Genomic DNA, 12,315 nt, shown 5'->3' with positions numbered 1-12,315 from the left:
CTAGTAATGGATTAGAGTTGAGGCACCACATAGGTATTAATTCATGTTTAGCTTAATACAGATACAGATGGTTACGTACAGAAATATTTATAGGTATGTGTATATAGATGTGCTAGTAAACATATGTGTGCAGTTGGCCCTCTATATCCATGAGTGCTGCATCTGTGGGTTCCACCAACTAGGAATCAGAAAAAAATGGATGGTTACATCTGTACTGAACACACACAGACTTTTTTTTTCTTGTCATTATTCCCTAAACAATACAGAATACCAACTATTTACATAGCATTTACATTGCATTAGGTATTTTAAAGAATCTAGAGATGATTTGAAGTATATGGGTGGGGGTGGGGCACAGTGGCTTACACCTGTAATCCCAGCACTTTAGAAGGCCAAGGCAGGCGGATCGCTTGAGCCCAGGAGTTCAAGACCAGCCTGGGCAACATGGTGAAATCCCATCTTTACTAAAAGTCAAACAAACTAGCTGAGTGTGGTGGTGAGCCCCCGGGAGGCGGAGGTTGCAGTGAGCCAAGTTTGCACCACTGTACTCCAGCCTGGGTGACAGAGTGAGACTCTGTCTCAAAAAAAAAAAAAAGAATAGTTTCACCACCCTAAAAAATATCCCATCCTTCACCTATTCAATCTTCTTCTCCCTCCCCTCAATCCTCTTGCAACCACTGATCTTTTTACTATTGCTATAATATTGCCTTTTCCAGAATGTCATATAACTAGAATCATACAGTATGTAGCATATTCAGACTGGCTTCTTTCACTTAGCAATATGCATTTAAGTGTCATACATGTCTTTTTGTGGCTCAAGAACTCATTTCTTTTTATTGCTGAATAATATTCCATTGTATGGATGTACCACAGTATGTTTATTCATTTAACTACTGAAAGATATCTTGGTTGCTTCTAGTTTTTGGAGTTAGGAATAAAATTGCTATAAACATTTGTGTGTAGGCCAGGTGTGGTGGTTCATGCCTGTAATCTGTAACCCCAACACTTTGGGAGGCTGAGGTAGGGGGATCCCTTGAGGCCAGGAGTTAAAGACCAGCCTGGGCAAAATAGTGAGACCTTGTCTCTACTAAATTTTTTTTTTTTTTTTTTTTTTTGTGAGATGGAGTTTCGCTCTTGTTGCCCAGGCTGGAGTGCAATGGCATGATCTCAGTTCACCGCAACCTCCGCCTCCCAGGTTCAAGTGATTCTCCTGCCTCAGACTCCCGAGTAGCTGGGGTTATGGGCACGCGCCACCACTCCTGGCTAATTTTGTATTTTTAATAGAGAAGGGGTTTCTCCATATTGTTCAGGCTGGTCTTGAAATCCTGGCCTCAGGTAATCCACCTGCCTCAGCCTCCCAAAGTGCTGGGATTACAGGAGTGAGCCACCACGCCTGGCCATCTACTAAATTTTTTTTTTAATTAGCTGGGGTTTTGGCACCTGCCTGTGTTACCAACTGCATGGGAGGCTGAGGTGAGAGGATTGCTTGAGTCCAGGAAGTTAAGGCTAAAGTGAGCTGTGACTGCACCACTGCATTCCAGCCTGGATGACAGAGCAAGACCCAGTCACTAAAAGAAAAAAAATCTAGTTCTCACAAGCTATATATATATATATATATATATATATATATATATATTTTTTTTTTTTTTTTTTTTTTTTTTTTTGAGACAGAGTCTCACTCTGTCACCCAGGCTGGAGTTCAGTGGTGCAATCTTGGCTCACTGCAACCTCCGCCTCCTGGGTTTAAGCAATTCTCCTGCCTCAGCCTCCTGAGTGGCTGGGATTACAGGCGTGCCCCACCACGCCTGGCTAATTTTTTTGTATTTTTAGTAGAGACGGGGTTTCACCATGTTGGTCAGGCTGGTCTTGAACTCTCCTAACCTTGTGATCCGCCTGCCTTGGCCTCCCAAAGTGCTGGGATTACAGGCATGAGCCACCGTGCCCGGCCCTCACAAGCAATATTTCAAAGGTATATTTCTGGGTTTTATTTCCATGATAATTATGTCTGCTGTGGGGAAGACTTATCTTTCAAAGAATTTTAATATTTAAATCAATGGGAAGAGAAAAACCAGGCAGTGGGATGGGTGTGCCATATGTAAATTACATTATACTAGTTTGTTTTGCAATGGTGTTTTCATTTTTTCTCAGGTATACCAGCCATATAATTATTTTTAACAATATGTTACATTTTTATTCTCTAAAATTATGTCACTCATTTGCCAAACATTTACTGAGTACTTGTGCAAGAGAAAGGAAGGGACAGTGACATTCGTTCTTCTATTCGACACAGATTTATTGAGCCTATCTTGCAAACAGCACTTTGCAAGAAGACTGGGATACAACTTTAGACAATCTATACGGTCTCTGTCCTCAGGGAGTTTACAGTCTCATGAAAGAGAGAATCTGAAAACAGTTACACAAATTACTGTATTTAAATTCTGTGAAGGAAAGGAATGTTATGAGATGTGTCATTATAGATGTAACTTTCAATACTTTTCTCACCTAATTATCACAATCACTGATGTAGTTTACAAATGAGGAAAATCAGGCTGAGACTGAACTACATGCCAAGGGCCCGAGAGCAAGTAAGTCCTTGCAAGTGAAAAACAGAATGTCTAATTTAGGTCTATGTAATTCTAAAGATCATGCTTGAAAACATTGTATTATTGCCTAAATTTCAAGAAACTGTGAGGGACAGACCTTATTTTGATTTTATTAATAAGAAAACTGATGCTGAGAGGAACTAGAACTAAAATCTCTTGAACAATCTCCTTATTTTTCTATTATGTTATAAGCTTCCTCAAAACATGTATGGCTTGTAAGTTTGATGATACAAACAAACCCTACATGTAGAAACTGAATAAATTTTTTGTACTTTAAAAAATATAGGATTGTTGTTGAAACAAGCTACCATTAAGCAAAGTACTATATTTTAACATAATTTTGGCAAATGTCTTACATCTCTCTTCTTTGCTGATTTTGTTATTTTTCTATGTTAATCACATATTTCATTGGACAAGTCTATTGCTATGGGTGAGAACATAGAAGGAAACAGTTCAAACAAGCAAACTCACTCTTTATCAAATTATTTTGTGGAGGAAATGTTCCTGGCCAGGCGCAGTGGCCTCACGCCTGTAATCCCAGCAGTTTGGTAGGCTGAGGCGGGCGGATCACTTGAGTCTAGGAGTTTTAGACCAGTTTGGGCAAAATGGCGAAACCCCGTCTCCACAAAAAACACAAAAATTAGCTGGATGTGGTGGCGCACACCTGTGGTCCCAGCTACTCGGTAGGCTGAGGTGGGAGCATCACCTGAGCCTGGGAGTTCGAGGCTTCAGTGAGCTGAGATCACACCACTGCACTTCTGCCTGGGACACAGAGACCCTGTCTGGAAAGAAAAGGAAAAAGGAAAAAAAAAAAAAAAGGGTTCCAATAAAAATTTCAATTTATGTCATTCAGAATTTCACGGATTTTTTTCAGCTATTGCAGATTGTTCAGATGACTCCATCAATGTAATAAGAACCTTGAATTTTTCTTTGCAGAGGAAAAACTGACAATATATTCATCTTTATGTGGGGTGCAGATGGGGAAAAGATTTTTAAAAGCACAATAGAAAAGGAAAGCAAGATTACTTTTATTTAAAAAACCTAGATACCTCTGCTTAAGCCTTTCTGTTGTCAAGTTGTTTGCAGCAAAAAACAGGGATAGATATTGCAAATAGAAAAAATATGAAAGAAATCACATACGTAGTGCAGGAAATATTATTAGTAATAGATTTAGGACAGAATAAATTGCCCAACTGTAGCTTCGTTTATCTTTCTGCTAGAGGATCTGGTGGCCACAAAACTTATGCACATTTTCAAAGATAAATCATGGACACATTTAATAAAGATTACTTCTCTTTGCTTATTACTATCATTTCGCTTACAATGGAGCACGCAGTAACTACCTTCCTTGCCTTTCTTGAGATTCTCCTTTGGCTGCTTACACAGGAAACCAAGGCGGGGAGTGCCACGGGTGATCTCATGCTGGCATGACGTCAAGAACTCTTGACGTCAGAAGGCGGTTGCCACGGACACCGTTCGCCACCGACGGCAGAGTCGTGAAACCCCATCACTACCACACTCGTCTCCGTTTCGGCCTCTGCAGGGTGTAAGCTGCTAAAGAAGCTTCAACCTTAAGGGGGCCTCAGGGAGAGAGTTGTGCTGCTGCCGCCGAGAGCTCCACCTTCGTGGCTCTGGGTCCGGGGCCCCGGCCTGTGGCGGCGAGCGGCGGCCGCTGGAGACGAGCGGCGGCGGCAGGCGGCCACCCCGGGTCTACCTCGCTCCGTGCAGGGCCGGGAGAGGGATCCGCCATATTGGAGCTGGGGCCGAAGGTGCCTTGGAGCCGCGGCGCGAGGCGGGTGGAGGTGGCGGCCCTGGCCTGGATCGGGGAGGAGTCGGCTCTGCCCTGGCCCGCAAGGCTGGGGAGCTAATGAGCCTCTCTGGCTAGTCTCCTCCCCGTCCACTCCCTCCACTTTCTGCCGCCGGGACCCGGCTGGGAGCCGGCTGTGGCAGTGGCAGTGGCAGTGGCAGCGGCAGGATGTTCTCCAAGAAGCCGCACGGGGACGTGAAGAAGTCCACCCAGAAGGTGCTAGACACCAAGAAGGACGCACTGACTCGCCTCAAGCACCTGCGCATCGTCATCGGTGAGGAGCGAGGGGTGGCAGCGCCGAGGCCTGGGTTGCCCGGCCTTCCCTCTCCTGGGAGCCCCTGCGGACTCTCTCTCGGGACCTGGCGCGGTGCAGGAGAGGGCAAATCGTAGCCTCTGCGGAGACGCGGGAGGGTGAATAATTCGGAGAAGCGAAAACTTGGCAGTTGGCAGCACTGATTACTGTTAACACAGGAATATCTAATTTTGAGTTAATAGTCTGAACTCATTTTTTAAAATTGGCATTACTCTAAAAACTTAGATCTTTAAGACTTTGTGGGGAGACCTGGCGTTGTGGATAATGGTGTTTATAGGATATGTTTGCCAGATGACTACTGCCAACCCCACCCAAGTAAAAAGAAAAATAAAATCCTCTCTCAGACAATATAAACCTTAATCTTTCAAGTTTCTTGGCAGATGAAGACAAGGAGGAAGCAGTTACACCTCTTTGGGAAGTGGGCGGTTCCCAAAAAGCTGTGGGAAGGAGCCCCGCCCTTTTGTTAATGCACCTTGTTCATCACTAGTCATTTAGAGGGAGAACTATTATAGGTAGTTTAACTCATCCTTTGCTTCTCGAGAATTGTATATAATTCTATTTTTATTTAATTAAAAATATTTTTTTAATCGTCTGCCCTTAAGTTCTGTTCTGCTGGTAGACCAAACAGTGCTCTAAGTTTTGAATATAATGTTAATCGACTCTTTTGAATACTTAGTCATTTGGTAGGCTGATAAAGGCTGTAATAATACTTATGGAACATCTGGTCCAGTAGTTGGATTTTTTAGATGAAGACATTTGAGATGAAAAGGAAAGTTATTTTGCTTGTGTTGATACTTAGAGTTAATGGTGGAACTGGCTGAAGAAGATGCATTCATCCAGATGCCTGAATCCTAGTTCAGAGTTTATCTCGAGCTGTCTTCCTGATGCGTATTTGTTTTGGAAAGTGATGTTTATTTAGTGAAAAAAGTAAGTCCCTTATTTGAGGTACATGTTTCTCTAGTCTATTGTTTACTCATACCACCAGGATACCACCAATATTACCCAACATTTCTATGATGCTTTACTGTTTACAGTGATTTCACGTAAATTATGATAATCCTTGCAATAACTCTATAGGTAGATGATATTATTCTCCATTTTTTACCAATAAAAAAGCTGAAGTTTGGGAACATCGAGTAGTCAGCCAGCTACTAGGAGGCTGAGTCAGAACTGGAACCCAGATTTTGTGTCTCTAGTTTGTTTTTTTACTCTTTCTACATTTATGACAGCTAATCTTTGTCACAAGTAAATTGTATTTATTCCAGTGGAGTAGTAAGAAAGCAGTTAATCCAGTTTAGCGCTATAAAAAGCTCAGTTTTCAAGAAAATGTAAAGCTTCTAAATATAGTGGAGATTGTGATCTTTTTGTTTTCATTCTTCTTGAGAGTTAAGCCATTGAAATAAAGATTTAGCCGAGAATAGGACACAGTAAGTTAATGTGTGAATGCAGGCGAGGGATTCACAGGTAATGGCAGTTTGAAATTGAACACTTAATGGAGCTTGACACCTACTTGGGATAAGCTGTAGGTTAGGTAATGACACAGCTATAAAGTTGAGTTCCAATAAAGTATTGAGATTTCCTAAATGAAAGGCCATACTTTATTTATAGACTGGTTAAGGAATTATTTATATATACTTTTTTGGCATAGAGTTTTTTTCCATCTGGGAGACATGGAAAATTAAAAGGTAAATTAAGAGAGAGGTCACACATATAAGGCATTTTGTAGGACTTAGCTTGCTTGGTTTGAAAACAAAACAAAACAAAAACAAGTCTTTTATTGTTGTCGTTATTTTGTTTGAAATACAGTTAATGTAATTTCTAAGAAAATGAATGAGAGAAAGTAGAATGACAAAAACTGTGTCTTTTAGAGGTCTGCCAATCAGGTATTTGATTTTGCAGATGGAAAATCCTTTCTGGAAGTAGGTTCGGGCTTTAAATAAGGTAAACACAATGAGGAAACTAGTTTGCAGAGTAATTGGGCATTGCCAGTTACACAGGCTTTTGATTTTTGTTTGGTCCCATAGTTCATATGGGACCAAACAGAACTGCCATTCACTCAGGGTACTTATGGGAGGATTCAGTGCATCTATATGTATGAGAACATAATCATAATTTAAACATCCGCTGTAAACTTTTTTCCTGGCATGTGTTCCCACTGTAGGACAATCGAACTTGACTCTGAGGATTTAGATTTAAATCTGGTATGTTTATTGATACTGTTACATAATTGATTTGTAAAAACTAGAAGTCGGGGTTTTCTTAAAACAGAAAAAAAAGCCTTGTCTGATTTCTAAAGCTGTTATCCTTTCTACCTACCCCCTCCCCCCATTTTACAACTAATGGTAATGATATTATAAATTAGCACATGTAAATTGGCTAACATAATGCTTGGCATATAGTGGGTATTGACTTAATGTTAGTTTTGTTCTACTTTAAAGCTAACAGTTCAGTCCTCTTGATATAAAAATAAAAAGTGCTTATTTAGCTAAAAATATTTATTGTTAAATAATTCTGACAGCTTTATTGAGGTATAATTGGCACACAGTAAACTGCACATATTTAAAGTACATAATTGAATAATTTTTACATATGTATATCTCATGAAACCATCATAACAAATATTTAAAATATCCAATCAAGATAACAAATATAGACAGTGACAATCAGGATAATATATGTATAATCAGCTGGGTGCAGTAGCTCATGCCTGTAATCCCAGGACTTGGGGAGGCCGAGGTGGGCGGATCACGAGGTCAGGAATTCAAGACCAGCCTGGCCAACAGAGTGAAACCGGGTCTCTACTGAAAATACAAAAATTAGCCAGGCATGGTGGCATGCGCCTGTAGTCCCAGCTACTCGGGAGGCTTAGGCAGGAGAATCGCGTGAACCTGGGAGGCAGAGGTTGTGGTGAGTCGAGATCACGCTACTGCACTCCAGCCTGGGCAACAGAGCGAGACTCCGTTTCAGGAAAAAAAAAAAAAAAAAAAAAAATATATATATATATATATATATATATATATATATATATATATGTATGTATATGTAACCTCCCAAAGTTTTCTCATGCCCCTTTGTAATCTCTTTCTCCCACCTCAGTTGTACCCTCCCACCTTTCCTGAGCAACCACTAATCTGCTGTCACCCTAGATTAGTTTGCATTATCTAGAGTTTTATATAAATGGGATTATACAGCATAAAAATGGAATTATGCAGTATGGTCATTTTATGTTTGATTTCTTTTTTTTTTTTTCTTTTGACACGGAGTCTCACTCTGTCACCCAGGCTGGAATGCAGTGGCGCGATCTCGGCTCACTGCAACCTCCGCCTCCTGGGTTCAAGCAATCCCCCTGCCTCAGCCTCTTGAGTAGCTGGGATTACAGGCGCACGCCACCAAGCCTGGCTAATTTTTTCTTTCTTTTTTTTTTTTTTTGTATTTTAGTAGAGACAGGGTTTCACTGTGTTGCCCAGGCTGGTTTCGAACTCCTGAGCTCAGGCAGTCCCCCCACCTCAGCCTCCTAAAGTGCTGGGATTACAGGCATGAGCCACGGCGCCCCGCCATTTTTTTTTGTATTCCTAATAGAGATGGGGTTTCATCATGTTGGTCAGGCTGGTCTTGAACTCGCGACCTCGTGATCCGCCTGCCTCAGCCTCCCAAAGTGCTGGGATTACAGGCGTGAGCCACCACACCTGGCCTTGGTTTCTTTTTCTCAGCCTCATTATTTTGAAATTAATCTATATCCTGGTATGTTAATAGTTCATTGCTTTTTTTTCTTGTGACAGGGTCTTCTGTCACTCTGGCTGGAGTACCGTGTTGCAAACATGGCTCATTGCAGCCTTGACCTTTCAGGGTCCAGCGATCCTCCTTCCTCTACCTCCCTAGTAGCTGGGACATGCACCACCATGTGTGGCCAATTAAAAAAAATTTTTTTTTGTAGAGATGGGGTCTCATGTTGCCCAGGCTGGTTGCAAGCTCCTGAACTCAAGCAATCCTCCCATCTCAGCCTCCCAAAGTATTTTGGGATTACAGGTGTGAGCCACTGTACCTAACTGTTAATCTCTTTTTATTTCTGAATAGTTACTCACTATTTATTTATTTATTTATTTATTTATTTATTTTTGAGATGGAGTCTCACTCTGTCACCCAGGCTGGAGTGCCATGGCACGATCTCGGCTCACTGCAATCTCTGCCTCCCGGGTTCAAGCAAGTCTCCTGCCTCAGCCTCCTAAATAGCTGGGATTACAAGTGTGCACCATCAGGCCCAGCTAATTTTTGTATTTTTAGTAGAGACGGGGTTTCACCATGTTGGCCAGGCTGGTCTTGAACTCCTGACCTCGTGATCCTCAAGCCTCAGCCTTCCAAAGTGCTGGGATTACAGGTGTGAGCCTCCGCGCCCGGCCGTTATTCACAATTTTTTGTTTGTTTGTTTTTGAGACGGAGTCTCGCTCTGTCGCCCAGGCTGGAGTGCAGTGGCTTGATCTTGGCTCACTGCAACGTCCGCCTCCCCAGTTCAAGCGATTCTCCTGCCTCAGCCTCCCAAGTAGCTGGGATTACAGGTGGGTGCCACCATGCCTGGCTAATTTTTGTACTTAAATAGAGATGGGGTTTCGCCATGTTGGCCAGGCTGGTCTTGAACTCCTGACCTCAGGTGATCCACCCACCTCGGCCTCCCAAGACCATTGTATAACTTCTTTGATGAGTTTGTGTTTAAATCTTTTACATGTCTTTTAATTTTTTTGCTTTCTTAATTCAGTTTTGAAAGTTCTTTAGGCCAGGTGCAGTGGCTCATGCCTGTAATCTCAGCACTTTGGAAGGCCGAGGCAGGTGGCTCACTTGAGGTCAGGAGTTCAAGACCAGCCTGGCCAAGATGGTGAAACCCCATCTCTACTAAAAATAACCAGGTGTGATAGCACATGACTGTAATCCCAGCTATTCAGGAGGCTGAGATGGGAGAATTGCTTGAACCTGGGAGCTGGAGGTTTGCAGTGAGCCAAGATTGTGCAACTGCACCCTAGCCTGGGTAACAGAGTGAGACTGTCTCAAAAAAAAAAAAAAAAAAAGTTCTTTATATATTCTAGATACAGATACTGTATGAGACACATGATTTGCAAAGATTTTTTTTTCCCCAGTCTTTGGGCTGTCTCTTCGTTCTCTTAAAGTTTTCTTTGAAGAAGAAGTTGTTTCTTTGAAGAAGCAGAAATGGTTAATTTTTATTGTCTATATATCAATTTTTAATTTATTTTTTTTATTTAGTATCTAAAATCTTTGCCTAACCCATGATCACAAAGATTTTCTTCTATGCTTTTTTCTAGAAGTTTTACAGTTTTAGGATCTATTTTCCCCTATGATTCATCTGAGTTTTAACTATGGTATGAGGTGGCTAGAAGTTTATGTTTTTGCATGTGAATATCCAGTTGTTCCAGCTCTGTTTGTTGAAAAAGGCTATCTTTACTGAATTGCCTTTGTACTTTTGCCAAAACTTAGTTTTCCAGAAATATGTGTGGGCCTATTTCTGGACTCTTATTTTGTTCCAGTGATCTGTTTATCTTTGTTGGTGCCAGTACCACAGTGTTTGATTACTGTAACTTTATAATAAATCTTGAAATCAAGTAGTGGTGTCCCTCCTACTTTGTTCTTCCTTTTCAAAGTTTCTTTTTTTCCCAAATGCCAGGTCCTTTACATTTCCATATGAGTCTAAAGATTAGTTGAGCTTGGTGTGGTGGCTCACACCTGTAATCCCAGCACTTTGGGAGGCTCAGGTGGGCAGATTGCTTGAGCCCAGGAGTTTGAGACCAGCTTGGACAACATGCTGAAACCCCATCTCTCCAAAAAAAAGAAAAAAAAGAAATAGCTGGGCATGGTAGTGTGTGCCTGGGATCCCAGTCACCTGGGAGGCTGAGGTGAGAGGATCACCTGGGCCTGGGAGGTCGAGGTTGCAATGAGCCATGATTGCACCACTGCACTCCAGCCTGGGTGACACAGTGACACTGTATTTTTTTTTTTAAAGGTCAGTTTCTTAAAAAAAAAAAAAAAACCCACCACCACCAAAAAACCTATTGGGATTTTGGTTGGGATTATGTTGAATCTATAGATCAATTTGGGAAAATTGACGATAGTGAATACACTGATTCATGAACAAGGCGTTTCTCCACCTACTTAGGACTTCTTTAATTTCTCTCAGCAGTGTTTTGTAGTTCAGTGTGCAGGTCTTATACATCTTTTGTCAGACTTATACCTAAATACTTTCTACTTTGATCTTTTGTAAATGTTACCTTTATATCTATTTCTGATTGGATCTCATATCGGGAAATACCACTGATTTATGTATAGTGAGCTTATGTCCTACAAACCTGCTGAACTGACTTAGTGCTGTTATTTATTTATTTTTTTGAGACAGAGTCTCACTCTGTTGCCCAGGCTGGAGTGCAGTGGCATGATCTCAGCTCACTGCAACCTCCGCCTCCCAGGTTCAAGCAATTCTCCTGCCTCAGCCTACTGAGTGGCTGGGCAGGCACTCACCACCAAGCCTGGCTGATTTTTGTGTTTGTAGTAGAGACAGGGTTTCACCATGTTGGTAAGGCTGGTCTCGAACTCCTGACCTCGTGAGCCACCTGCCTTGGCCTCCCAAAGTCCTGGGATTACAGGTGTGAGCCACAGCACCCAGCCAGTTCTGTTAGTTTTTTGTAGATTCTTTTGGATATTTTTCATAGAGAATCAGTCTGCAAATACAGTTTTACTTCTTCCTTTCTAATCTGGATGCCCTTTCTTTCTTTTTCTTGCCTTACTGAAGTGACTAGAACCTCCAATGTGACATAGATTAGAAGTAATGAGAGTGGGCAGTCTTGTGTTGTTCTTGATCTTAGGGGTAAAGCAATCGATTGATTTTTTTCACTGTATAATATGATCCTAACTGTAGGTTTTTTGTAGATGCCCTTTATCAGGTTTAGAGAGTTTCATTCTATTCCTGGTTGGCTGAGGGTTTCTATCAGGAATGGATGTTGGATTTATTGAATGCTTTTTCTGTTTCTGTTGGTATAAACAGAAGATTTCATCTAAGTTGTCAAATTTATAGGTATAAATTATTGATTATACTCTCTTATTATCCTTTTAATATTATAGGATTCATGTCCAGGCATGGTGGCTCATGCTTATAATCCCAGCACTTTGGGAGGCCAAGGCGGGTGGATCACTAGAGGTCAGGAGTTCGAGACCAGCCTGACCAACATACTGAAACCCTGTCTGAACTAAAAATACAAAAGCAGCTGGACCTTGTGGCGCATGCTTGTAGTCCCAGCTACTAGGGAGGCTGAGGCAGGAGAATCACCTGAACCCAGGAGGCAGAGGTTGCAGTGAGCCAAGATTATGCCACTGTACTCCAGCCAGGGCAACAGAGCGAGACTCTATCTCAAATGTGTGTGTGTGTGTGTGTGTCTGTGTGTCTGTGTGTCTGTGTATATATATATAGCAGGACCCAAGGTAATGTTATCCTTCTCGTTTCTTGTCTGATAATTTGTCTTTCTTTTCCTGATCAGCCTGACTAGAGTCTTATTGCTTTTATTGATCTTCTAAAAGAACTGTCTTTTGGTTTTATTGAT

General features: G+C 41.7%; 1 protein-coding gene across 17 annotated transcripts in view; it reads left to right on the top strand.

Moving 5' to 3' along the window:
* Positions 1–4,077: 4,077 nt before the first annotated feature.
* RALGAPA1 (Ral GTPase activating protein catalytic subunit alpha 1) overlaps positions 4,078–12,315 on the top strand; it is a 270,569-nt gene continuing 262,331 nt past the window's right edge. For 13 of the 17 annotated variants that reach the window (XR_010150907.1, XM_001141541.7, XM_063792836.1 and 10 more), the window contains exon 1: positions 4,078–4,684. Coding sequence is in view for 12 of the 17 variants with exons in the window: in XM_001141541.7 (XP_001141541.2) it covers positions 4,579–4,684 (106 nt within the window). In the remaining 5 variants the exon portion in view is untranslated. Of the gene's footprint in view, positions 4,685–5,522; positions 5,651–12,315 lie in introns of all 17 variants that reach the window. The other 4 variants (XM_063792832.1, XM_063792831.1, XM_063792834.1 and 1 more) reach the window with 2 other exon arrangements.

This window comes from Pan troglodytes, chromosome 15 (assembly GCF_028858775.2).
Source record: "Pan troglodytes isolate AG18354 chromosome 15, NHGRI_mPanTro3-v2.0_pri, whole genome shotgun sequence".
In the NCBI taxonomy this organism is placed as follows: Eukaryota; Metazoa; Chordata; class Mammalia; order Primates; family Hominidae; genus Pan; species Pan troglodytes.
This window is presented reverse-complemented; position numbering and strand designations above follow the sequence as displayed.